Source organism: Durio zibethinus, chromosome 26, assembly GCF_047325235.1.
Source record: "Durio zibethinus cultivar Kanyao isolate XHJ-2024 chromosome 26, ASM4732523v1, whole genome shotgun sequence".
In the NCBI taxonomy this organism is placed as follows: Eukaryota; Viridiplantae; Streptophyta; class Magnoliopsida; order Malvales; family Malvaceae; genus Durio; species Durio zibethinus.
This window is the reverse complement of record NC_143187.1, coordinates 5,556,514-5,582,766: the sequence shown is the minus strand read 5'-3', so window position 1 is coordinate 5,582,766 and position 26,253 is coordinate 5,556,514. Positions and strand designations below refer to the sequence as shown.

General features: G+C 34.7%; 2 protein-coding genes across 5 annotated transcripts in view; both read right to left on the bottom strand.

Annotated features, from left to right (window-relative positions):
- Positions 1-938: 938 nt before the first annotated feature.
- On the bottom strand, positions 939-2,516 carry LOC111274172 (uncharacterized). Its single transcript, XM_089755723.1, has 2 exons — positions 2,138-2,516; positions 939-1,550 (listed from the first exon to the last, which is right to left on the bottom strand). Exons 1-2 carry the CDS (start codon positions 2,366-2,368, stop codon positions 1,089-1,091), a joined length of 693 nt encoding a protein of 230 aa, XP_089611849.1. The 5' UTR covers positions 2,369-2,516; the 3' UTR covers positions 939-1,088.
- A 2,424-nt stretch (positions 2,517-4,940) lies between these two features.
- The window catches only part of LOC111274669 (midasin-like protein), a 35,728-nt gene continuing 14,415 nt past the window's right edge, over positions 4,941-26,253 (bottom strand). Inside the window, exons 26-77 of one of the 4 annotated variants that reach the window (XM_022859463.2) lie at positions 25,493-25,637; positions 24,926-25,024; positions 24,744-24,844; positions 24,562-24,651; positions 24,419-24,484; positions 24,167-24,331; positions 23,863-24,070; positions 22,849-23,726; positions 21,230-22,747; positions 20,918-21,095; positions 20,760-20,834; positions 20,104-20,186; positions 19,728-19,976; positions 19,464-19,599; positions 19,302-19,387; positions 19,139-19,224; positions 18,590-18,731; positions 18,426-18,512; positions 18,054-18,177; positions 17,817-17,971; positions 17,140-17,253; positions 16,890-17,039; positions 16,613-16,792; positions 16,337-16,519; positions 16,143-16,244; positions 15,844-16,068; positions 15,633-15,755; positions 15,148-15,229; positions 14,929-15,059; positions 14,660-14,824; positions 13,590-13,665; positions 13,377-13,489; positions 12,759-12,838; positions 12,571-12,684; positions 12,262-12,330; positions 12,009-12,165; positions 11,732-11,895; positions 11,536-11,633; positions 11,165-11,397; positions 10,832-11,077; positions 10,367-10,585; positions 10,122-10,280; positions 9,826-10,050; positions 9,284-9,589; positions 9,039-9,200; positions 8,511-8,717; positions 6,661-8,412; positions 6,274-6,555; positions 5,882-6,061; positions 5,627-5,725; positions 5,393-5,533; positions 4,941-5,299 (exon numbers count right to left, since the gene is read on the bottom strand). In XM_022859463.2, coding sequence (XP_022715198.2) covers positions 5,267-5,299; positions 5,393-5,533; positions 5,627-5,725; positions 5,882-6,061; positions 6,274-6,555; positions 6,661-8,412; positions 8,511-8,717; positions 9,039-9,200; positions 9,284-9,589; positions 9,826-10,050; positions 10,122-10,280; positions 10,367-10,585; positions 10,832-11,077; positions 11,165-11,397; positions 11,536-11,633; positions 11,732-11,895; positions 12,009-12,165; positions 12,262-12,330; positions 12,571-12,684; positions 12,759-12,838; positions 13,377-13,489; positions 13,590-13,665; positions 14,660-14,824; positions 14,929-15,059; positions 15,148-15,229; positions 15,633-15,755; positions 15,844-16,068; positions 16,143-16,244; positions 16,337-16,519; positions 16,613-16,792; positions 16,890-17,039; positions 17,140-17,253; positions 17,817-17,971; positions 18,054-18,177; positions 18,426-18,512; positions 18,590-18,731; positions 19,139-19,224; positions 19,302-19,387; positions 19,464-19,599; positions 19,728-19,976; positions 20,104-20,186; positions 20,760-20,834; positions 20,918-21,095; positions 21,230-22,747; positions 22,849-23,726; positions 23,863-24,070; positions 24,167-24,331; positions 24,419-24,484; positions 24,562-24,651; positions 24,744-24,844; positions 24,926-25,024; positions 25,493-25,637 — 11,241 coding nt within the window. In that variant the 3' untranslated portion in view covers positions 4,941-5,266. The remainder of the gene's footprint in view (positions 5,300-5,392; positions 5,534-5,626; positions 5,726-5,881; positions 6,062-6,273; positions 6,556-6,660; positions 8,413-8,510; positions 8,718-9,038; positions 9,201-9,283; positions 9,590-9,825; positions 10,051-10,121; positions 10,281-10,366; positions 10,586-10,831; positions 11,078-11,164; positions 11,398-11,535; positions 11,634-11,731; positions 11,896-12,008; positions 12,166-12,261; positions 12,331-12,570; positions 12,685-12,758; positions 12,839-13,376; positions 13,490-13,589; positions 13,666-14,659; positions 14,825-14,928; positions 15,060-15,147; positions 15,230-15,632; positions 15,756-15,843; positions 16,069-16,142; positions 16,245-16,336; positions 16,520-16,612; positions 16,793-16,889; positions 17,040-17,139; positions 17,254-17,816; positions 17,972-18,053; positions 18,178-18,425; positions 18,513-18,589; positions 18,732-19,138; positions 19,225-19,301; positions 19,388-19,463; positions 19,600-19,727; positions 19,977-20,103; positions 20,187-20,759; positions 20,835-20,917; positions 21,096-21,229; positions 22,748-22,848; positions 23,727-23,862; positions 24,071-24,166; positions 24,332-24,418; positions 24,485-24,561; positions 24,652-24,743; positions 24,845-24,925; positions 25,025-25,492; positions 25,638-26,253) is intronic. The other 3 variants (XM_022859464.2, XM_022859467.2, XM_022859473.2) reach the window with 3 other exon arrangements.

The window sequence follows — 26,253 nt, the reverse complement described above, 5'->3', positions numbered from 1 at the left end:
TAAAAATAATTAAATTAAAATTAAAATTAAAATTGATAAATCAAAAGATCTTGTTACATAAATTAAATGTGTAAAACTTAAAAATATTTAAATAAATTTTAATATATATTTTTAGGTAAATATTTTTAATAAAATATTGACATAATTTTTATCATTTAATAAGTTATTAATCAAATTTGAATTATAAATAATATTTTTAATAATTTTTTTAAATATTATTAATTTTTACATTAAAATTTATTAATCTATCATTTTAAAATTTTTATTAAAATTTTTACTAAATCATTTAAAAAGATTTCACAAATTTCACAAAAAAAAATTTATGTAAATTATATTACTAAAAATCAGTTTATTTTTATACTATCTCAAATATAAAATTACGTATGGTCTACATCAATTTTGGAATTGCAGAACTTTTAACCGAATATAATTACTTAACAAATGCAGAAGGTATTCATAAAATTACGAAAAGTTAGCAAAAAAAAAAAAAAGAGATAATGGTAAATAGGTTATCGATAAAATTAAGAGAATCCATTATTAAAGGAAAGTACATCCTCATGATCTTGATCAGTAAGCAAAGCATAATTTATTTTTGGAAATTACAATAAATGGCAGAAAAAAGAGAAAAAGAAAAGCAATTATTTCGTGCATCAGATCATTGTTTGATAAATTAGCTGATGCTGCAATAATGATCAGATACTGATGGGACAGTTGTTCTTTGTTGAACTTGTTAGGGAAATGAACTTGGGCAAAACAGTAGCTACTAGCCAATGGAGAACACTCACAACAACAATTCCAAGTAACGCGATCCAGAAAGAAAATGTTTTTACGTACCCTCTGTTGGATTGGTCCAATATATGATCAGGGGTGACAATCGTCATTGAACATACGTAGGTAAGCGCCGTAGATGTGATTGCAATAATCATTGCTACTGTCATAAGCCATGTACAAACCTTGTTCTTCAGAGGGAGTCCGCTGATGGCTAAAAGGACAACGCTGGCTGACGCATGGAAAGATATAGTTGCGAAAAGTATGAGCGCGAAGTACTCTCCGGGATAGACAAAGGCTAACACAACCGTTCCTGCTTGTCAAACTCCATTTAGGCCCACACTACAATCGGGTTCCTTGTGCTTCGTCTTTGTGGAACCCCAAACACCACCTGGTGGACTGAAAGCAACTTGGAAAGAAATGGTTGCGGTTAAAGTCGCCACCAGCATCAGCGAACCCTGCATCTCCGCTACCCAATCACCTTGGTGTTTCAAGAACTTATTGCATGTTCGACATAACTGAGTAAACCATGATGGTTTCACTGGTTTTGTTTCACTATTCCCACTGACAATTGAAAGTAATGGTGATTGGATTCGAACAGTCGTGTTTATATTTGGGTCTTCTACTCTGCAGGTTACTGCTTTCATCAGAATGTCTCTAATTTCAAGGCTTTTGAAATCTCTGGGACCATACACTAACAAGTCCAATGCAGTGAACCCCATTCTGTTCAACGCATTTACTCCTGCTTTTATTATAGGTACTGAAAGCAAATATCTTAGGGTCTGCATGCATGAACAAAAAATATTTTTTAATCGTAACAAAAGGTTCACAGTCCCCGAAACATTCCCAAGCAGTTAAGTTTTGCATAAGGCAATTGACAAAAGTACCCACTATCAAAAAGTAAAGGTTGACAGTGGATTAGATAATTTCTTTTAATTTATCTAATATTCTTTTTTCCCTTTCAAAAATAAATAAATAGGGGTTAAGCATAAATAAATAATTTATAGTAAAGAAATACAAACTTTTATTCCACTTGTAACGTACACGTAACCCATGTTTGATGCGAAAATATTTTTATTAATTAATTATGTAATAGAAAAGATTTTAATTATAATAAAAATATGTTCACAATGCAGTTATTCTTAACAAATCTCAGTAATTTTTTTTTTAATTTTCAAGTCACGATATTTTTTATACAAAAAAATTAATATTTAAGATAAAAATCAATTTGTTGAATGAAAAATATATGCACTTATCAAATCAAATGCTTAAATGTTCATTGTGGTATGCAAGTATAAAGTTTTTTATTTTTTCCTTTTATAATATCAATATAATTAGCTTGTATAAATTAAATCTAGAAAATGCTTACCTCCATTTGCTTGAGAAATGTGGCAAGATGCAGGATGGTGTTACCATCATCATCCTGGATGTTAACAAATTCTTCGTTATTTGATCCTTTGACCAAATATTTCGGAGCCTCCAACTGATTGTATCTCACACACAAGTGTAAAGTTGTTTCTCCACGGTACAACCTTTGTTCTATTGACTCGGGATCACAATACCTAACCAACACCTTTATAACGTCAACTCTTCCTTTCATGGCAGCGAAATGCAATGGTGTTTTCCCATCCTGTTCTCGTACAGAGCAAGAATTGGGGCATACAGTAACTGTGCGACGAGTTCTGCATGGCCCTCGATGGCAGCCAGGTGAATAGGCAGACGGTGAAGAGCGTCGAATTCCATGGACAGCTTAGGTCGTCGGTTTAGGAGTGATGCAGCAAAATGGAGGTGACCACGCATTGTTGCAATGTGTAATGGAGTCTCATGGAAGCAAGTTAGTGAAGCCCTGTCAAGAATAAGCTCATCTTCTTGAAGCAGCGCATCCAAGGCAGCTACATTCCCACTTAACGCTGCTCGGTAAAGACTATCTTCCATGTTTTTGTAGGTGAGGGCTTGCAAGTCTAATGGAAATGAAGGGATGGATGGGCACATTGTTTTGAATGTTTTGATCTTGCCATATATATAATATATAAGATCTTTTTACTTTACACCATCTTCATTCCAGATATTTTTACTTTATTTATATTTAATACACTATTAAATATAAATTTTATATGAATTAAATGATACAATCTCATTAATAAAATAAATAAAATAATAATATTTCATTAATTAATAAACTTTTTTTAAAAAAAATTAATTTTTATATATTTATTTTAAATATCGATATTTACTCAATGAAATAATATTATCTAATTTATTGATAATATATAATTCATTTATTAATGATGTATTAAATATAGACTTATATTTTAACTGTTAAGATCATATTTTTTTTGTATTTTTTTTCCTCAGTGTTATGAAATTTATGGTATTAATTCTTAGTGCATTTAATTAAACATGTACTATAAGATTGTAGACATCCCATTTCAAGAATTTTTTCAAATTTAAAACGAACATTTGATCGTAAATTAAGTCGTGATTGAAAGCTTTAGACCTATAGGATAAAACCCTAAAATTTTTAGTTTGATTTTGATTTTATTTTTTTGATTTAATTTTTAATTTTAGTCAAAGATTAAAAAAAAATTAAAAGTGAGAAAAAAAGGATAAAGTCAAAAGTAAAAAATAAAAAATAAAAAAAAATCAGAAAAATAAATTTTGTGAGATTATTGTGGGTTGGGAATTCAGATTTTGGAAATTAGTTATTTAATGATTTTGAAAAGTATGGAGGTTAATTCATACAAAATCAAATCACTAGAAATAAAATCTCAAAAATCAAATCACATTATTCGGTTGATTTTTTTTTTCCAATTTAAAGGAAAGAAGAAGAGTGGTGTTTTAACGCCGGTAGCGCGGCAGAAAGGCAGCGAAATTGTTGACAGAGGAGGTTGTCGGAGACCCGCGGCGGCGACTTGCGACGGTAACCAGTTTTTGGGCTTGGATTGTTCTTCTAGTTAGAGAGAAGTGGAAGAGACAAAGGATTACAGAGAATCAGAAAATGGAAAAATGAAAGGAGTTCGATTTTTCTTGGGTTATAACAGTGGTTAAACGGCACAGTTTTGGGCACCAAGGAACTGAGCTCCTTTGACCCATTTGAGACCCTCATTTTGCTTCTAACTCAACTCGGCCCAGGTGCATTTGACACATTTCAGCCCAGTTGTAGCAGCCTGCATCAGCTCACCTGGGCACAGTAGTCAGCCTATTGCTTCAGCCCACGTGCCATCTAGAATACAGAACCCAAGTCATTAAGGTTTCATTTCAAACTTGGATCAAGAGTTAACTTGGATCCATCTCGAGCTCAATTTTCTTTTAGATTCAACTTGTTTATTTCAAGGTTGGATATCCATTTCAAGCTCAGTTTTCTTTTAGTCTTCAACTTTGACATGGTCCAACAACTGGAACAAATTTTTTTATTTTATCTTTTTATTTATTATTTATTTTGATCATGAATGTTTTAAAATATATAAAATAATAAGAATAAATTTATTTTTAAAATAAATACATTAATCCTATCAAATTATTAAAAAAATTTCTTAGATTTAGAATTTTTTTTTAAATTATGAATTCTACGAGATTATTAAAAAATTTCATAACTTAATTTTTATAAAAATTAAATTATTTTTTAATTCCGAACTATTAAAAATTTTAAATCTTATCAAATTATTAAAAAATTTAATAAATTTTTTAAAAATAAAATTTATAAATAACTTTTAAATAAAATTTCATTAAACTATTTAAAAATCTACATGAAAATAAAATCTTATTAAATTATTTAAAAATTTTACTAATTATTTCTTTAAATAAAATATGTTAATAAAAATAAAAATATTTTAAAACTTAAATAATTTAAAATCAAATTGACATCTTTTAAAATATTATAATCCTTTTTTACATATAATTACATTATCAAACTTAAATATAATTTCGTTTTGAAATTTCTTTTAAAAAAAATTTAATTAAATACCCGATTGGTATCGACTTTTTAAATCTATTTATCGATAAATCTACAAATCCAAATCTATATGTTATGAGGTTAAAAAAAAAAAAAAAGCATTAAGATTTTTAGCGTAGAATATTGAGCCAAACGTTGACTGTCAATTCTTTAATTAGAATATTATTATGTTTTTATTATATTTGCAGATATTTTTACAGTAGTGATCTCCCAATCTGTCTGTAATTAAAATTAATCTCATCATTTTATTTAGAATGATGATCAAATTTACTATTTATCTTTAAACGAGTGTGATTTAATTATAATTTTTTTAATTTGATTAAAAAATAATAAACTTAACTAACAACAAAAATACGTCGTGAGAAAATAAAATAACTTTGGTGGTAAAGTAGATTGGCCGACTTCACCTTCCACTGGAGCTACACAATTCAAGGCTTTTGTGAGGACCAAGCTTAAGACATTTAAGGCTTAAGGCAGATCCTTATCCCCATCTCCTAAAAGAGCCACACAATTCATTGACCTCTCCACGTCTCCATCCAACAATGTCTAGTCTGTTGAATTCTGCATAAGCTCAAACCACTGCCACCAGCAAGAGAAACCCAAACTTCACTCAAGCTAATCAAATAAATAAATTCAGTATCCATACAAAATAATCGCCTAGAGTTAAGTTACCTGTCTCAATAAATCTGCTAGGGTCCTGGGAAGAGCTTCGATATTCCTTAACACAACGTAGTATGGGAAGGGAAAAGAATCTAGATACTTGGAAACCGAGATCTTAAATTGATTGTTCTTGTCCTGACTAGGAATTACTTCCTGTAGGCCAAACAAACATGGCATCAAAAATCAATCCACGGCAATAGAGAAAATTTAATTTTCTCAGCCCAAGATTGCAAGCCTCAAACGTACCTGAAGATCCATGATTGATTCTTGCAGGCTATCAAGAATCAGGAAAGCAACCATTCTTTTACTACTTAAGACATCCCTAACACACCGCGTCAAGTTCTCCTGCAAACATAAGCATTTTACTCAGCACATATTGGACACAAAAAAAAAAAAAAAAAAAAAAAAAATATATATATATATATATATATATATATATATATATATATAAGTATGGAATCCCCCTTTCTTGATTTTCCTTTCAGCAAAATAAGGAGGTACCTTCTCATGTAACCGACCATCCCCAATTATTAAAACAAGTTGCTGTAGCGGGTTTTGTCCAGAAGGAAGTCGTGCATTTGCAACTGCAGCATCCAGCTTCTTATTTAAAAACATCAACAGTTCAACAACCGGCTCATCTGCGATGGTATTCTCTTGTCTGAATGTCAAACTAGAAATCATCTGTACCAGAGAAATATTAGCGAAAGAAAATCAGTCATGTCACAGATGAATACAATTTTGCAAGATCCAAAAGAGAGAAAAAAGATTATAGAAAAGCACATTCTCAGAGGTTTTAGAGATTGAGAGATTAGACAAACATATAGCCTAAATGGAAGACAAAGTAATAAGGCAAACAAAATAGATGTTCTCATTCTCCTGCAAGAAGCACTAACCTTAACCCCTGATTCACCAGTAAAGGGCTGATCAAAGTCATGCAACAACTTAATGTTTCCTTTCTTCCCGAAGCTGGCAACAGCCAAGCTTCCAACTTCCAATTGAGACATGGCACGACACACAGTCACCAAAGCTTTGATTGCAACCTCACCACAACCACTTTCTGACATACTATTTGAGTCATCAACAGCAATAATAACTTGGTAATCTCGCTTGTTTGGTTTGGTCCGCCTTAGCCAGATTTTATCTTTTTGGTAATGACTTGCTATGTATGGAATGACCTATAATTTCCAAGCACGTAAATGAGTTGAGAGAAAAAGAAGATTTTCCAAAACAAATAACAAATATATAGTTGGTTTACACCCCATATAAAATATATACTCTACCTTCTTCATGTTAATCCTTTTGCCAGTCTTATAATCCCCTTGGAGTTTGCTTGCAAGAGTGGGTTCCATAACAAGACGTAGTTGTTCAGCCAACTCCTGGGATAATCTTGTTGTAAGCAGCTCATATCTTCTCCAAAGAGCCGTTGCATTATTTTTGACATCACCTGAAATTTCCTCAAGGTCTAGGGCTTGTCCCATTTCCTCTTCACTTATAGAAAGTCTGTTGAGTCGACATACATCCTCACTCAAGTAAGATTTCTTTACAGAGATCAAGCATTCCAAAGAGTTTCCTGGATCACCATCATCATGACAATGGCCTCCAGGGGATTGATGATTAGCTGGCACCTCTAACTCAAAAGCATGAATCTTCTCCTCCGTATTATTTTTAACAGAGGAAAAGTGCTTAAAAGGATGCTCTTCAGAATTTTGCTCATCTATTTCCATATTAGTGACATCGTCTTCCATTCCCACAGGTGTATTTTCATCAGGCTTATTGAAATTGGCATCAGTATCAATCTGCTCAGCCGTAGCAGGTCCCAGCGCCTGGGCCGTTCCTTTTTCAACCTCAGAGACATAACCATACTCATTAGTATTCTCATCCTCAATTTCTCCATGTGAATCCTTGTTATCATCCTGAAGATCAACAGAGACGCTGACTCTTTCCTTCCACTCCTGCAGTGCATCCGCAACATTTCTGTAAGGGTTTGATTGTTTTTTCTCAAATGGAGTAGCATCTGGGCGAGGAAACTCTGGTTTTGGATGATCATCAGCAAGCTTCCCACTATATGATGAGTCAGCAACCATGATATTCAAGTCAGAATTGTTACTGGACGGAAAATTTCTCTGAGCAAGGTCATTGTAAATGTCACTGCTATTAGCCCAACTTGTTTCAGGTGCAACATTTCTCACCTCCAATACCTCACTGTTTGGCTGTGTTGCAGCTCCCGCATTGGGAATATGATCACCATTGACATCAGAAATTTCGGATTCAGAAACATTTTTCCTAGCTGCCATTTGGTTTATCTCAGGATCCTCCTTGTGATCTCTCCCAATATCATCCTTCTCAGAAGTTGCATCCACCTTTTCATCCTTTTCAGAGGTTCCATCATTTCTTTCACTCCCCGTCTCTTCCATAGCTTCATCAACAGGATTTGAGTTACCTTCATTAGTCTCATCTTTAGCAGATTCTGCTTCCTCATCTGCACCATTTTCTTCCATGACATCCGTTTCCTCTTTTTCATCCATGTTAAAATCTTCACTAGAACTTTGATTTAATTCATCAAGTTTCAATCCAGTTGGATCAGCAAATGCCTCTTCTTTGTTCAAGTTAAGGTCTTCAATGTTCTCATTCTCATCAAGATCAACCTGGTTTTCAGTCTCACTAGTTTCCTTGTCAAGTTCATGCGTTTCATTTTCTTCATGTTCATCAGCAGTACCAGCAGAATCTTCCTTGCCTCTAAACTCCCTACTGCTTGTGTCACTATCCCGAACTGATGGCCCAGATTCATACCTTTCGTTGTTATTTGGATTGTCATCATCATCCTTGTCCTGAAGCTTCTCATCAACCACTTCATTGTTTTCTCCAGTTTCTCCCATAGCAGAGTCCAATTGCTGATCTTCAGTATCTTCACCATTATCCTCTCCTGAGTCCTCACTGACACTAAATGCATCAGCAGAAAAATCCTGCTCCATTTCAATTCCTTTTTCATTCTTACTTGGAACATCATTTGAGGCAGCTTGCTCTTCACTTGGCTGTGGTAGCATATAGTGAAAATTCAATATGGTTTCTCAATATTACATTTTAGGAGTAGATAAGTACACCAGCAATCCAATTTAACAAATAACCATACCTTTTCAGATGCCCCAAGCAGTTGATCTTCATCATTTATCTGGTCACTGACATCATTTACCCCTGCACCTTCTCCCATACCTGTTCCACTAGCATCTCTAGTCATATCATGACTGGTATCATCTTCCTGATCTCTGGGTGAAACACCAAATCCTTTGGCATACAACTCAGCTAAAATATTTGCAAGTCCATGAGTAACTACAGACACCTGCACACAAATACAAATATCAAGTCTTTGAAATAGCCAGCAAGGGGAAACTGTTGCCAATTTTCTAATCTGTAATAATACATTAAATTTGATAAATAAAGATATAACAAGCCTTTTTGTAGAAAAGGTAAATCTACATTTTCCACCTAGTATCATCAGTCCAATTTCCTACACCTCATTGGAACACCCTCCAAGGAAATAGCTAATTTCCATGAGCCCAAACGTTCTATTAAACATACAAGTTATGCATCATTTCAATGCGGGAAGACAGAATAAAGCAAGAAAAATTAAATTGTAACAATTCAAAATGGACCAACTTACTGTTTTATGCATAATTAAGAAGTCTTCAAGGAAACTATCGCTAAAGCTCAATATTAGGTCCACCAATGCATGCATATACTTCAAGAGTGCTCCAAAATGTAAAGATAGACCGGAAATCTTTGTGCCAGAATGATTTATCAGATTCTCCTGCCACCAACAGAACTAAATCAGGAGGCAAACAAAAATAAATAACGATATCTTCTTGGAAACCTTTAGAAAAAAAACAGAAATATTAAAGAACTTACTGCAAACTGAATTGTTTCAAGAAGCTTATCACATAGTTCATCCACTCCCAAATTTACAGATTTAAAAAGGGACTCCCATGCAGTTATACTCCCTGATGGCACTTCAGGTTGTGAAGAATGATTGCCTAACGAGCCTAACTTTTGCAACACATCCATAACATGTATGATTGTTCTTTTGAAGGCATCACCAAACTGAGCTTCAAGTTCAGGACGCTTTTCACAACAAGGATCAGCGAGCTCATGAAGATTTTTGGCTTCGTTTTCCATCTCCAAGGCTAAACTGTACTGTTTTGCAATCAATTTCCCCTGCAAAAAGAACACCTTGATGACTAAAGCTCCCTCTAAATACACTAACCATGCACAGAATGCATTTGACTATTTTGAGATAAAGATAGATCGACCAATCTCTAAACACACTAACCATGCACACACTGCATTTGACTTTTTTGAGATAAAGATACATTGGCCAATGGATTTTTGAAGTCAAATGTACCACAACTCATAACAGAGGACCAATGAATATTTTCGGAAACAGAAGATACCTTGCTGAATCTTTCATCAAAATGACTGAGCACAGACTCTACAATTGAACTTTTCTCAAAACCTTGCTCAATAAAAACAGCAAGCTGCTCCTCATACTCCCGAAGAACTTGGAAATTATGAAGCACCAACTTTTCCATCTGTTCCGAAATCACAAAAGGGTGGATGGGACCAGCTAATGTGGTTATGGATCCATCACAACCAATAAGATAGCTGTCCAATGACTCCTGTGACAAAATTTCAATTAGACTAGAACACTCTCACGCAAAGGTCAATATTGTTAAGAACATTTTTGCACCTTAGATTTCTTTAAAACAGGAATAAATTCTTCAGTGAAACCAAGGATCCTATTTGCTGCAGCTCTGACTTTTTGACAAGAGTTCAAATGGGTGCTTTCTACAGTTCTGAGCAACAGAGATTCTTCAACCAACATAGCATCCAGATTATCAAACAGTTGCTGCAATATTACCAACCACATGACTGAGCAGAAGCTTCAAAGAAAATAGAACAAGCAAAAACAAAGATTAAAAGATTATGTATTACCTTCTGTTGCCACATGCAGTTAAAGGTGGCATGTTGACTTTTCGCAAAAACACACCCAGCACTTGGTTTTTCAGCATCAGTGGAACCAGAAAATGAACTTTCCAGAGCTATGGTATATTTACGCAAACTCTTTAATTGTCTAGAAAAATCATAGACAGCTGCTCTTTGCATCTGTTGTATAATTATGAGATGGCTAAGATAAGAGACCGACTGGCTAACCTGCATAAATTAAAGCAAAGAAAAATGTATCATATGATTTTTTCAATCCCATTTGCCAACATTACCCAAGACTTTAACCTTCATGTAAATGTAGTAACCAAACAAATATAAATATCATTAATCTTCGTAAGCAAACAAATATAAATAACCATCCCAAGAACTTGGTTTTTTTTTTTTTTTGCCAGAATGCTAAGAACTTGGTTAATAATCAAATTATCAAGTTCTATCTATAGCCACAAATTCTACCTGCTCAGATGTAAAATCCCGATGATGTTTCAGGCGAATCTGTTGAAGAAGCTGCACTGCAGCCAAGCTTTTGAAGTAAAATTCATTGGCTGTTTTCCATTCAGCATCTAAAGTTTCCCTCGGCAAACATTTTTCCACATGAGAAGAAACATCAGCAACTCCATTTGGCAGTCTAGTTCGTTCCATTAACAAATGCTTTGCATCATATGACGGCTGAAGGAATAACCAACTTGAAGGATTGGATATCTACCAAATGCAAGTACAGCCAATAAGGATTATGATAAATGTAAACAGCAATCCACAAAAACAACAAAAAGTGCAATCTGCCATTACCTCCATAATTTCAAACTTATGTCTATGTAACCCACTGCTTTCTAACAGCTTTAGAAGCTCAGACAACACCCTCTTCTTCCTTTGACTTCTGTTAACATCCATCCAAAGATCACCACAATCCATAGTCATTCTACCTATTTCTTCAAGTTTGTGCCACAAATCCTTCCACTCATCCTGGTGTGATAAGCACATAAACTGGGAGAAGGGGAACTGCCTGATGACACCCGCAATGTCTACAAAAATTTTAAATTCTTAAGGCTTTTGTCTGACAACAGTTCTGTACTTCAAATATCATTTTTTTAAAAGCCTCCTAAATATTGTCTTTTGAAAGGAATTTTAAAGGAAAGGAGCATGAGCAAAAAGTAGAAAACCTTCAGAATTAACAAAATGTAATTCAGATATCCTTTCAAGGTGCAAATTTTGAAGAGTGTCATTCACTTTCTTCCCCCAGTTGGTATACCACAGAGACCTAGACCAAAGAAAGCATCTCAAAGATAAGAAAGTATTTTTGATGAAGAATAGATGAATACAGAAAGCCAAAACTAAAAACTGTACAAACAACTTAACCTGTATTCATCATTGAACTGTGTCAGATTTAAAACAGCATTTAGCATCCTAATGCTTTCAGAGATATCATTGAGTGGCTTTGGACTTTCCACTGAAACAATTTTTAATCCTTTCTGTCCCACCTCTTCATTAAGAATAAACACAAAAGGTTGCTGCAACATATCCTGTCCAACAAATTAAAAGAAACTGATAATGTTTGTCTCCAAAAATAGTTATTTAAGCCTTGACCAAGGACATTGAAATTAAAGCCTCTATAACTGCCAGGGGATGCACTTACACTGTACTTCTGTATTAGTTTCCGGATCTTCTGCCGAGGCTTTCTCAAGTTGTCAATCGACAATTGACTCTCAAAATGATCCCAACGACAAAGCTTCAGAAGTTCTTTCAATTCAGTCTCTATTTTTGTTCTATTCGTTTCTATCAACTCCATTACACTGAGGAAGGTAAAAACATAATGAGCAACCAAATAAATATAAACATTCTTGAACCAGGGTTTAGATATTCAGGAGAGTAACTGATGGGCAACTCACATTGGCAAAAATTGTATGTAGAATCCAAATATGTTGTACAAAATTTTAATATTTTCTTCCTGCCAAGGACTGCATTAAAGTTTTGAATCAGAATGCTTCCAAAGATAACATATCATAGAGGTCTAATTATGATGAATACGTCATTAAAAAAGCAAAAAACAATGATGTTATATGTAGCACCCAATGTAAACAAGGTTCAGCTTTCTCCAGAAAATGTTGTTAATAATAAATAATTTGAGAAATATCCAAACAAATGGCAAAAGAGAAGAAGAAAAAAGATTAAAGGTGTCAGTCTACAGTATAACTGACCTTGTATAAATTTCAAGACTTTGACCACTAATTATTTGTCCCAGGAAAGCAAAAAGAAGTTGAAGGCGTTTCCTGAATTCACCAATGCTTGATGTTTGAATAAACTCCTCCAAACTGCAAATTCTATTTGCATTAGACAAGAGCTCTTGCAAACACAAATATAGAAGTAAATAAAAGTCAGAACATGCCTTGCAATTGTAGACTGATCATGTCCAGCAATATCAGAAGAATGCATCGGATGAAGAACTGAGAAGAGTGAAAACCATAACTGCAATGCAAATAGTCACAAACAGATATTCAATGAAAATGAAAAGAATTAAGAATATTAATCGGAAGACAAGAAAATCCAAGCAATGTTGGGAGCCTAAATACCATATGCGGCCTTAAACTCAGGCATCTATGCGAAAATTATGTTGTAAAAAATAGGTTCAGCAAAAGGACAAAACAACTTCTGAAGCAGTTACACATGTTCAGTTAGTATTCATTCCAAAAAAGCATTAAAGAACTAATATCCTTCAAAACTTCTGAGCTTAAACAAGGTATGTAGATCAGACTATATACTAAAGTAAAGGAATCATTCGGCCTCTATTTCCCGCATAGGAATGGTGAGAGCATCCAGGACTACCATGGAAAAATTCATTCAATGGTAGTTTCTCAATTTTATCTTTTTTTTTTTTTTGGGGGGGGGGGGGGGGGGGGAGGGGTGGAGGGGGATTGGGGGTGTGTTATATCTACTAGTTTATGCTTATGCATCTTCAAATTAACTTTACTTATAGTCCACACATACAGAAATAACTACTTTATACCTTGGCAGCATTTACGTCATACTGATCCTGAACCTCATCAAGCAACACAGGCCAAGAGTCGAACTCCATCTTTTGCCATGAGCACACCAGAGAAATAAGGGGTTCGAGTTTATCTACAATTACAAAGTTGGGGGGGGGGGGGGGGAGGAACGAATAAACATGTTACAAGGACAACAAAGAATTCCCAAGACTTGTCCGGTGTAAAATACATACCAGAGAGCGAAAATTTTGAGCCATTTTCCTGTGTTATCCAGGTCCTGTTAAGTAGAAATTGCAATCCTGAGAGAGCCTTCACAAGCAACAAGATAGAATTCAGTTCTCAAATGGAGATACTAGTCTCTGAACAACATGTGTATCACATTCATATACACTGCAACCATAAAATGTCATTTCCATCACTAACCACCATCCCCCACACACCTTATTTTTGTGATAAATAACACAAAGCATGCAATGGAAAACTCGTTCAGAAATATGTGTTTAAAAAAGATTTTTTACAAGCCTCTTTAAGCCAAGGTCAAACTCAATTAATGAATCATAGACTAATTCAACCATCCATGCGTAAATTACGATAAGTAGAGAAAAGAGATAGAAAATAGAAACTTAGAGGAAAATCAGAAATAGCCAGAAACAAATAGGGAGTAACGGAGGAAATCAGGAGAGAAACAAAAGAACTAGGGGAGAAGACCAGAAAGAATCAATATAGGGAGAAAATCTCAATAATCAACATATCAAAATCTCAAATATTTATCATCCAAAACCTAATCAAAACTCAATAACATAGATATTTATAAGCTACCCTAAACTCACCAAACACCAATCTAACCCTAAAACCCTAATTCTTGGAAAAGAAAGATACTAATTGGCATAAAATAACCTAAACAATCTAAAATAGCCTAAATATATGTAAAGATTCAATATAACTTAATCCCACAACTAGCATATTTCAATCCTCCATCAAAGTCATTCCAAGTCAGCAAAGTGACTAATATAGAGAGTGATACAAAGTTTTGACTTAAATAGATTATTTTGAACGACAATATTTTTCATTCTCACTTAAAGTGAAGAAAAAAAACTAGGACTGCAGGGGCGGGGTCAACCCAAGATAACATGAAAGCCAAAACATTTTTTAGGTATTTTATTCCTCAAATTTTAGGGGGGTGGAAGTAAAATTTACTTTCTTTTGATCGTCAGACAGGTACAACCAGCTTAACCATTATCCCAAAAATAAATAACCATCACAAATAGCTCAATAAGCAGCAAGAACCGAATATTTCTCTTACCTTAGCTAGAGGAGTGCTCAGAGGAATAGCCAAAAGCATTTCAATCACATCCAAGACTTTTTGGAGACCAGGGTGATCTTCACATTCACTCAAAAGGGTGAGAACACGCTGCTTAAGATTGGTGAGTAACTCCACCATTTTGGCCATTATATGAGTATTTGAATCCTAGGAAAGAAAAGAATAAAGTAAATACAGCTGAAATGCTTTAAGATGAAAATAAGAATAAAAAAACTAATGTCATATCAATAAGATGCAATAATTTGTAAAACCTTGTAAAAATTGTATTTGCAAGCTGATTTGTGAGACGAAGGAAACTTCAGCTCATACTCCCAACTTAGTTGAAGTAGATGCTCCTGCACAAGTTTGGCATCCAAGGTGGGAGAAAATACACCTCCTAAACCTGCAAGTAAAAGAAAAAAAAGACCAGGCTTGTATTTCTCCAGAGAAGAAAATACCCAATATTTACTGTAAACCACAATTTTAAACACCTTTGATCATTCCAACACCCAAAGTGTAAGAGCCAATGAAGGAATGCAATCTGTCCACATCAGTGATTTGGAAAGATCCAGGCTGAACAGAAGAAAACAAAGGCACACGGCATAAAGTTCATAGGAGAAAACTTAAAAATTAACTTCAAAGCCAAAACAAATTAACATTTAACACAGGGAGAACAGGGAATAAATCTCTATGAACATCACTCTAATAATGAATAAAACAAAATGGAACTACAACTAGAAGAAAATCCAGAGCATAGATTCAAAGTTTTAAAAGAGAAACACAAAGCATATATAAGTAATAGATTATGGGGAAAAAAAACTTCTAATTAAAAAATTTTAATGCATTTTTACCATCAATTTTAAAAGTGATTGTGCTTTGCAACATTCAATATGAAAAAAAAAAAAAAAAAAAAAAAAAAAAAGCCAGTTCAGACATTTTGTTAATGTATTTCAGGACACTCTCAAGGACAACTTACAGTAACTACAAGATCACTGGACCCAAACAATTGATTGTGCATATTGATCATGTTGATCAAAATAGATTCTTCCATTAGGTTCCATTCGTCCTGTAATTTTTCATGTTTCTCTTCATCTTCTATCTGAATTAATAACAGCCAAGTCACATATTAAAAGATAAAATGCAAAAATAAAACAAATAGATGGAACATAGCAGCATAGATGCATCACCATTTCAGTGGATTCTTCATCAGACAGCAATTCTTGCCATTCAATGAAGTTGTCATTCGCAAGCAACTTGCCAAGAGCTGATATATCTACTTCCATTACATTCTCAATCCTAAATGCACGAGGCCTGAACTTATAAGATTGACCATCAAGGTTTTCTTGATTCTTCCCTTGAATTTTCATATGCATCCAAATGCTTGCAAATCCAGAGAAAATTTTGTCCAATAGCTGATTGAAAAGTACACAATCAAGCATCAGACCAACATAATGTACAGGTGCACTTGATCAACCAGAAGACTTACCTTAAAAGACACATTATCCACCAATTTTGCAGTAGCCACCGAATGTGCAACACGAACAAGGACATTGTTATAAAGGGCAGCTTTCAGTTGGAAAACAGATACCTATTTCAAAGGTAAAACCACATCAAGAACAATGCAAAATTAACAATGGAACAACAAAATTAAAAAGGTGGAAAAACAGGAAGCAAAAGTACGTTTTCAGAGTTGACATCACTGGAAATAGTAACCATCTTTTCCAGTAAGCTCAATTCCCTTTCAGAGAATTTTGTAAAAGAAGGCATGTCAAGGGAAGAAAACATGAGCAGCCTCCTGTCACTGATAGAAACCAATTCAGATGTGCAGCCCCTAGGGAATCTCATAAATGAGTAAATCAACTCCTGCAAGGAACTTCAAGTCAGCCGACGAAGCTAAAAGAAAAATCTACAGACGTAGAACTTCAATAACAAAGAATAAATACACGGAGACATCACCATAACTCTATCGATATTGTCCTCCTGGATTCTGTCAAGAAAATTTTTCTGCAAGGCACTCAACAAAACTAGTGATAAGCCCAACTTCATTTCATATACAGCCACTTGAATTGGCTGGGCTACATCAATGTACTCAGAATATTGATTTGACAAACGGTCAATGAAGCAGCTGGCTGTCTCCTGAGAAAATCAATCAGATAATAGTATGATAAGCATAGCCAAGTAACCTTACTCCACTCAATGGGGATTATATCAAAGCATGTATAAGAAAATCTACCTGCCAGTTGCACACATTGTCAACAACCTGTTGTAACTTCGTTCCCTCAATATTATTGACCAAACTCATTGAAGAATTAACAAGTACAAGAAACTCATCACATTCTGTTCTCAGTGCTTTGAATTTTGCAGGATCAGGGCGGAAGACAATCTGAATGAAAAAAAAAAAACTTCACAAATAAATAAATGGAAAAGAACAAAATTAAAAAAAAAAAGGTTCAAGAAGAGAACTAATGCAAAAGTTTTCAGACCTTCCTTAGCAGTTTTCTTCGATCAATTTCAAGTTTTTCTGTTGCTTGTGATATCCTTTTACCGGTTTCCTTTGAAGAAGACCATCCTTTCAAATAATTACATTCTTGCCGCACCTATAAACGGGCAAAAAGAGTTACCTCAAGCCTCAGACAAACAACTTTCAGAACTCACCCATCTCCAATAGACCTCATTTTACGTGGCATGTGGTTTAAGGAAAAAATTCATTTATTTATTTTTTTCAAATTTTAAAATGTTTTAATAACATTGATGTTTAAAAGTTTCTAATGCTACAAGTTTACAACAAAAAAAGATAATAAATAAAAAAAATGACATGGAATATCAAAAATTAAGAGTTTTAGGTGTTCATAAAAGAAAAGACTAACGGTTTTAGCCTTTTGGGACATCCCTAAATGAAAGGGAAGACATTTAACTCGGAAGAAAGATGGTATGAATAATTATTTCATTTTTTTTATGAATGCCTAAACTGTATAATAGACGTGTGTAGGCATTTAAACATAAATATCCTTTTCTGGAAACTGTTGTCCATAATTACACATGTTATTGTCAACCCACATCATTGCAAGGTTTGTCACAACTGAGAATTTGATGAACAAACAGGAACTAAATAGCACATAACCTTTCAAAGATGAATCAACGAGCAAAACTAGATCCTTACCTTCATCTCAAGTTTATAAGAAATTATCTTTTCTTCTAAATGGGATAATTTGCAAGAAAATTTGCTGGCAGGATCCAGACTATCAGAGCAAAGTAAGAGATGGAAACGTAATACTCCAATACGTAACCAAGCAATACCAAGATCCGAGTATGACTCTACAAAAAAGGATATCAGAGTTAATCCAAATGACTATTTTCAGAAAGAACTGAACTTAGAAGACAACATTGAGATAGTCACCAGTAGATGAGCAATTAAGATATAGTTGCCTGAGCAGTGGTTCAATGAGCAAATGGATCATCGACTTCAAACTTTGATGACTTGATGATCCAATAAGCAAGCTCACAAGCCCTATACTTTCTTCCTGTCAGTAAAAGAAGATGCAGTAATCAGAAATGAAAAAAAAATGATATATTTAAGGAACAGGAAGTGCCTAAGTAGAAAAGTGAAAATCTGTCACAGAATTAAAAAGTTTCAACACAGCAAGCAAGTCGCTCATATCAAATTTGCAAATGCATAGTTTTCATTGAACAGAAAGAATCCTTAAATAGCAGGAAAACAGAAAACAGAAACAGTAGCACTTAACACAAATTGCACGGAGAAAAATCATACCGTTACACTGTTCAGAGAGGAACAAAGAATAGACTTGATGGCAGAAAACTTCTCAGCATCAAAAGATTTTTTATGTGAATATATTATCTGGAACATTAAGACATTAAGATTTAAGCATTCTTGCTGAGAAAAAAAAATAGTAAAAATTCACATAAATGAGCTACCTGTTGGAAAAGAGAGCGGGCGGTAGAAAAAAGAAAACCATGTGTATTTGTCCTTGGGGAAGAAATTTGCCAGAGAACACATGAAGCAACCTTAAGCTTCAAACAGTGCAAGGAAAAATCCTTGATATCATGTGTACTTTGCCTAAATTAAGTTAGAGGGGGAAAAGGTAAGAATGAAAGTCATCATCAACCGATTTTCAAGATTAATTTTGATTCTAAACTTATGCAATGTAAAATGACAGTATTTTAATGTAAATAGAATGCTACTTGTCAGGATTAGTCAAAAAAGGACAGTTTTGCTACGCATGTTACCATAATCAGTTAAAAACATCTAATCACACAACCTAGCCTCAAATCATAAGCAATGGAAATTGCAAATATGGAAAGAATGAAATCAAAGGGTAAAGAGAAGAGAGAAGTCTCCATCCAATGTTTAAACTTTACAACACAAAGTTGAAAGTGGAATGAAATCTCTACGACAGAATACAATCTGCCCTATCCATATTATAAAGACTCTAAACATGTTGAAAGTGAAAATGATTATCTTACAATATCTTGGCAACACTATCTGTTCTCACAGGCTGAATAAGTGCATTTGGTAGTGGAACATCATAACCATCAATTATTGAGAAATTCTGAAATGGAAAGAAGCAAATCATGAAATGAGCAACATGTCCTGGAAATAACGTGCAGGGCTTTTTTATTAACATACCTTGATAGAAGCAGAGCGCTGGCTCCACAATAATGAATGCCACCAAAACCACATCTCATGAACAAAACTAGAAACTTTTGAATGCACTATAACATAAAGGATAAAGAACATTAAGCTTCCAGATAAGAAACACAAGCAAAGATATGGATAGAATTAACTGACCTGCATCCACTGATGTCCATGCATCAAGTAACCATAAAAGTTTTTGATGTGGTACAAAAGATTGTGGAGGCCTTGTTGAATAAGTAAGTGAATATTTCAAGTCAGATTCCAAAAGGTTAGACAGACCAGCCAAACCCTGCCATTAAAGGGAGATCAGAAGTTAGGTTTTAAACTTTATGCTCTTTAAAAAACTAATAAAGCAAAAAATTTTTTAGTATTCATCAAGAAAAGATTATAGTATGAAGCAAAAAGTTGTTCACTTACTAGCTGTAGTTCTCCACTATCAGCCAAAGTGAGCAATGATAGCTCTTGAAGTAGCTCCATATCCAGGAAGCAACTAGCACAGTCAACGATCGGAACTATATCCAGCCAATTGTCAAAGCCAGACCTTGTGCACAACAAATCAGAACTAAGAACACAACAAGCAACTGAGTTTGCCTCATAAATAGCACCATCAGGCCCATTTTTGCTCGACAATTTGCGTTTCTCATAGTCAAACCTTTTCAAAAGCATCTGGATACAAGTTCATCCCAACATGTGTGAGCTAACAGTGCCAATAAATCTTTAATATAAAGTTTTTTTTTTTTGGCCTGACTGTTCAAAAAAAAGTAAACAAATAAAAATAAAATATCAACAAAACCTGATACACCTCCTCCATTTGATGAGAAACATGCATTTCATCTTCATCGCATTTACTCATAATAAATGATGACATGCAAATGCCTAAACAAAGAAGACAAAAAAAGAAAGTGAGATATATACACCTATGCAGGGCTTGTGGTGCACTACAACAAGATAATTTAAGAATTAAGGGTTTATGGATGTGTTAGAATTTTGGGTTAAGCTTTGGCAATCAGTTAGGGTTTATTTCAATTGATTAGCAATGGTCAACATTTTCTTCATCTCATTAACCAGAGTCTTAAAGTCACCCTTAAACAAGTAATAATGAAGTTCGACTCCCAAAAAAAAAAAAATAGCAAAGCTAAACCCTAAGATCAAGGAGTTGCAATACTATAATGCTGTAAAATATCCAACATTAATAGTATAAAAATCCTAAGTTGCTAAATTTGAAATAAAATAACAGAAAAATGTTTAGGTCTTAAAGGCTGCATAAAAATACTATTTAACTGTACTAAACTTCTTGTAGTTAATAAGAACAGCATGATGTTAGCAGATACATCATTAGCAATGTTACACAACCCAAAATCTATCACAATGCAACATGCAACACAATAGAAAGATTAGAAAGATAGAAAACAAATAAATTTAGATGAGTGAAAAGCTTTCCAGCTCTACCTTCCAATGCAAGGAAGCGAAGTTCAGAATCAAAAGATGCCACAATCTCAATGGGAAGCTCATTCACAGCTATATCTGATTAGTTCAAAAAATTAAAAACCCGTCATGGTAAAGCAGGAAAAAGACTTCCCACAAAGATACCAGCATAGGAACCATACCTTGATTGCATAATTTTCCCTTTGTTGGCCAAACTAACTTACAAAACTGTAAAAGCTGCCGCTGTTGATGATACAATTTGGAAGATGGGGGCAGAAAAGGATGACCGCCATGAACCCATAGCAGTGATCTCTCCGAATGGAAGTTCAATGATGAAACTTCAGCAAGATTCTTGGTTACCTATGCAGCAGTTTGTCAACAAGATTTATCCCTCAAGTACATCAAAGTTAACAAAGCAGCAAATTTATGACTAAAATGACAGTAATAAATATGAGAAAAAAAGTGGCAGGCTACGCATTGTTCAGTAAGCTCACCAGAATATTCTTAACTGCTATAGGACAAAATTCTTTCAGCTTTTCAGAATCTTTCAACAAAGACCGCCAAGAGATCAGCAAGTGTTCAAACTGCCATAAGATAAGACTTTCCCAAAACAGTATGTGATCTTCAAGGAGATTGGTGTATAACTGATATAACAAGTCAAAGGAAGGAGACCCGACAAGCATATTTAAGATTTCCTCCTCCAAAACGCGAAGAGTTTCCAGAAATGGTATGAAACAATGTGACTTATCTGTGTGTTTATGCCTACTTTCGGCATTCCACTGTAGATAACTAAGTCTGAGTAGGCCCACACAGTGAATAGCATCATGGAGGAGTTTACTTGATGCATTTAATAAATGATTTGATGAAGTTAATTCAACTACTTCCAGAGAAAGCATTGGGATTGGATGCAAGTCTATATCTAATTGATTAAGTGATATAAGCTCTTGACGACAGCGAAGTATATGGGTCCAAATTGGATGCCTCCTTTCCTGTTCAAGTGAAGTTAAAAAGGATTTGAAAAACTGACCATATGGTTCCAAATGAAAACTGAACCAGCTAAACCACTGGAGATACAGCTGAAAATCATTTTCTGTTGCCTGTTCAATTGCCCAGTTGGCAGCAAAAAACATCATCTTATTAGCAATATTTAAGTTAAATTCTGTTTTGACATCAGAGTCTGAAGTGAATCCTTTTGTTACTTGAGGATAGAGAGTCTCGTATAACATCTTCCAGTCCAATAAGTAAGTTCCCTTGCATCCACACCTATGTAACACATCATCAACAGGACAAATACTAGAGCTGATTGCAAGTTTATGTGATGCATACTGTGCTCCCAAGAACTGCAGATATGAACAATTCTGCTTGACATAGGCCTCTTTCGAATACCATGCAAGATCCATCAAAGTTAATGGCATTGGCCATCCTCCAGGCAAACAAAGAACAGACTCCTGTGAAGAGTTAGATGCATATAATTCAGTAACTGACAAATAAACATTCTTTGCATGATTCACAATGTTCACCCCTTCAGCCTCGCCAAAAGATGAAAGATAGGCATGCTCCCAACTTATTTGGAGACTCCACATTGGTTGATTGCCATTCATAAGAAGGTGCTGAAATAACTGAACCCACCGTGCAAGCTCAAGATAAGTGATGCGTACATTAAGACATACACCTTCAACCCTAGCATATGCATGTGCTTTGGCCATTGAGTCAACCAACTTAACACCAGGAATGCCCGCAAGAACAAGAAATCTCTTCACATCTTTCATTTCAAACTCCTCAGAATTGCATCCATTTCCTTCATCAAAAATCCAGTACGGGTCCATCATGAATATTTCAACACCTCTGTTTCGCATTGCTCGGGATACTTCACCAAAGCTTGGGTTTACAGTGAGAAACATTCGAAAATTCGAGTGTGGATGGAGAACCACAGGTTTTCCATCAACAATGCCACACTCATTGACAGTAATTGTTCCATCTGGTTCCACCAAAGAGTTGATTCTATCAAGAACCTGACAAAAAAAAAATTAGAAAACCCATTAACTAGTGAACAGGGCAGTAACAAAGATATTACAAGAAGATTTAGAAGATCAACCAACAAAAATCCGCATACCGTGGGATTACAAAGATTTGCATTCTCTAGAACAATCCATTCTCCATTCTCTATAGCCTTTATCAATAATCCCATAACCCATTCAAACTTAACAGAATATGGCCTTTTCTTGTGATCTTGCAATTTCAATATAGTCTTCATGGTTCTCTCCAGATCCTCACTTGCCCAAGAAATGGGCAAAACATTTTTTTCCAAATCAGATTTCAGCTGTCCGATGATTTCAATCAATGAAGAAAGAGACTTGTAAAAGCCATTCCAAGTCTCTGGGCACATATAAGAAAAACTTGGCATCAAATCAGAATTGACATCAGATAAAAAAGCAAGCCATCTGGCAATTAAATCCTTTCTGTCACCTAAAAATGTCTCCATTGAGGTCTCCAATAACAAACTGCTATACTCATTAACAAAACGACCAACTTGAGCAACAACTGAGCGAAAATTGCGAAGAGCATTATATTGCTCAAAGCATCCAAGCAGTTCAGAAATGTCAGTTGCTGATGACAGATTTAATTCATGCAGTACGTTACCGGTAAGCCAAGCCAGCAACCTTATCAATGAAGTTTTTCCAGATGATGGTGGACCAACTAAAATGCACAACCATCCTTGTTGTACACAATGTGCAGCAGCTTCCAAATTGCAACGAACACTGGGTAGAAGTTTCAGCTGACATAAACTTCCCGATGGCCGCGAAAAATTTCTTTTAATAGCAACACTCCCAACAATCAAATAATCAGCATTGAGCTGCACTCTAGGGTAAGGATTTATAGATGGCTTCACCCCAAAAATCTGTTCATATAGCTGCATAACTTGTCTGCGATCGGCTGCAGTACGCATTCTTTGAACATAAATAAGATTGACAAAGCTACCAACTGGTGTACCTAAAATTATTTTACATAGAACTTAGTAACTGCCTTTATTTAAAAAAAAAAAAAAGAAGAAGTAAAAAATCCCTCAGTAAGCATCTTCCGAGTTGAAAATCAACTATTGAAACAAATTACATAACACATATTACACCTTGTAGGATCTGGCATGACCGAAGCACATCACGCAGATTAAACTCCCAAGGCGATCCATTATGAGCAAACTTGCGATACAACATAGTGTCCTCATGTAGCCGTCTATTAAATGAGATCAGATTTGAAAGTAAAGGACATGGAATTGACGGATAAAGTGAGCTGCAGATGAAAAGATAGTCATCCTCAACTAACTCATCAATATATACCTGAAATGGCAGAATGTTATATGGGGTCAGTTCATCAGTAATCAACCAGGCATATGTTATACATTTATTGGAATAGTGGTAGCAGATCAAATCAACCTTAGTGAAACGATTAAGAAAAGACTTTGGTAGGCCTTTCCTGCCACCACCTTGATAAGAAGGATTCTGACAAGCAAAAACTCGAAAAGATGATGGGCACCTAAAAGTGCGATCCAGTTCTGGTATAAAGACCTCAGTTCGATGATCCAGGATTGCATTTAAACCCTAATAAACATGAAACATAAAATTAACCGCTTTCTTTTGCCTGAAGGACATGCCAGAGTTAGCTCATTAACAAAGTGGTAAGCATACCTCTAAGACAGATTGTGGAGCAAGATTAAGCTCATCCAGCAAAACCCAACAACCCTCCTTTAAAGCCTACATAAACAAAGCAATATTAGGTACTTCCATGTCCAATAAAGATAGAAAAGCCTTAAAAGTCAAAGACACATTACCTGCAATAAAATTCCATCAGACCAAGCAAACTTCATCCCTTCATCGCTCTCAACAGGCAAGTCCGACCCCAGCAAATCCATCATATCAGTCTGCAGCAGATGAACAGTTAGATATACTTGATTAGACTGTAAAGAGTAAGAACTGAAAACATTCAAAACTTAATAAAATGAAAGTTACCAACCTGCTCAGATAAATTTATGCGCACGACTTTATGCCCTGAAAATTTTCCTAATGCAACTATCAAACTTGTTTTCCCAACACCTGGACTACCTTCCAATAAAACTGGAAAGTATAGGAGAATTCAACAGATAAGTATGAAAATATCAAGGGATGCAAACTAACATACAGCTGATAGAGGCATACCAGGCTTTGAAAGCTGCATGGCCCGCAACACTCGTAAAGCATTTTTCCGTGTAGTTGGTGCCAAAAACTCAAATCCACCTGCCTCAATCTTTTCAGAACCTAGATACACAAGCAAGTTGCATAAGCCCCTTGATATTAGAATAAGACAGGATAAAAAGTTAAATAGTTGTGTTACATTGCTTAATAAGCAGATCTCAGAAATGATTTTAAGATTTCTCATTTTCCAGCATCCAACCGCAACGCTCTTACATAGTTGACTTCCAAACTCCAGTCACGGAGGAAAAGAAGCCTCATAAAACCATAACTTGACTAGACTACTCTGGTCTAGTATACTGAAGTTTTATCTCCAATCGGAGACAATTTTTTATTTCTAACCTGACTTAACAGACTCTAAAAACAAGCAGATTTAAAACTGCCACAGGATCTTATGACTCAGTTCTAATTGCTAAAGAGAACTTCCACAATAAAATAAAAGCTTCTACAATGACAAATAACAAGTAAAATGCTTTTGTTGTATTTGAAATTAAAAAAAAAAAATGCATTATTTACATTGAATAAAATAATCACCTTCTTCAATGTAAAAGGGATCAATGCTAAAGATATTGTCATATAGCATACTATCAGTGTTCATCTCTGTAGGTGTTTCAAGATCACCCCAACCATAATTCTCCATTTTTGAAAGTTTAGGGTACAACAAATTTGTCTTGTCCACCTGCAGAACCAAAAAGGAAATCACTTCAGAGCAACCAATGCATCTCAAAAAGCAAGGTGGGAAACATAACATAAATTATTGAATGCGTAGTTCCTACTAAATGTTAAAATTTGACGGGAAAAAGATATTGGCTTCAATTTGACAGGAGAAGTGAGAAAAAATAATAACAAACATATGTTTCACAATTCCCTACTTTCCTGTACCATTCAGACGCAACTTCTATTATGGATGCAATGCTTCCACTAAACTTTGCTTGTATTGTCCATTATAACTAGAGGGAAATATTTCTTCTCTTCTTGTTGAGAAGAGTTTAATTTTAATGAAGATCCGAGTTATAGACAATTCTTGCAGAATTTGTGATTTATAATTTCTGCTCTTTTTCTTCATCTTGCACTCATTTTCTCTCTTTGCCATGAGAGCACTTCCAAATACATCATAGCAAAGGAACACACAAATGGCTAGCTTTATTCTAGTTCTGTTGATTCAAGCACCCTTTCCCACTACTTGCAGTTTCACTTGGAATCAAATCTCAACTCAATCAAAGAACATTTCCTACCATAGATATAAACCCCTCAATCTCTAATTTCTAGCCCTAACCCACAATAAAACCTTAGGA

Bases quoted from the DNA above. Each gene is read 5' to 3' on its own strand.
- LOC111274172 (XM_089755723.1), bottom strand. From the start codon at position 2,368: ATGAAAGGAAGAGTTGACGTTATAAAGGTGTTGGTTAGGTATTGTGAT. The intron at 1,551-2,137 runs GTAAGCATTTTC...TCATGCATGCAG, and splicing joins CATTTCTCAAGCAAATGGAG to ACCCTAAGATATTTGCTTTC.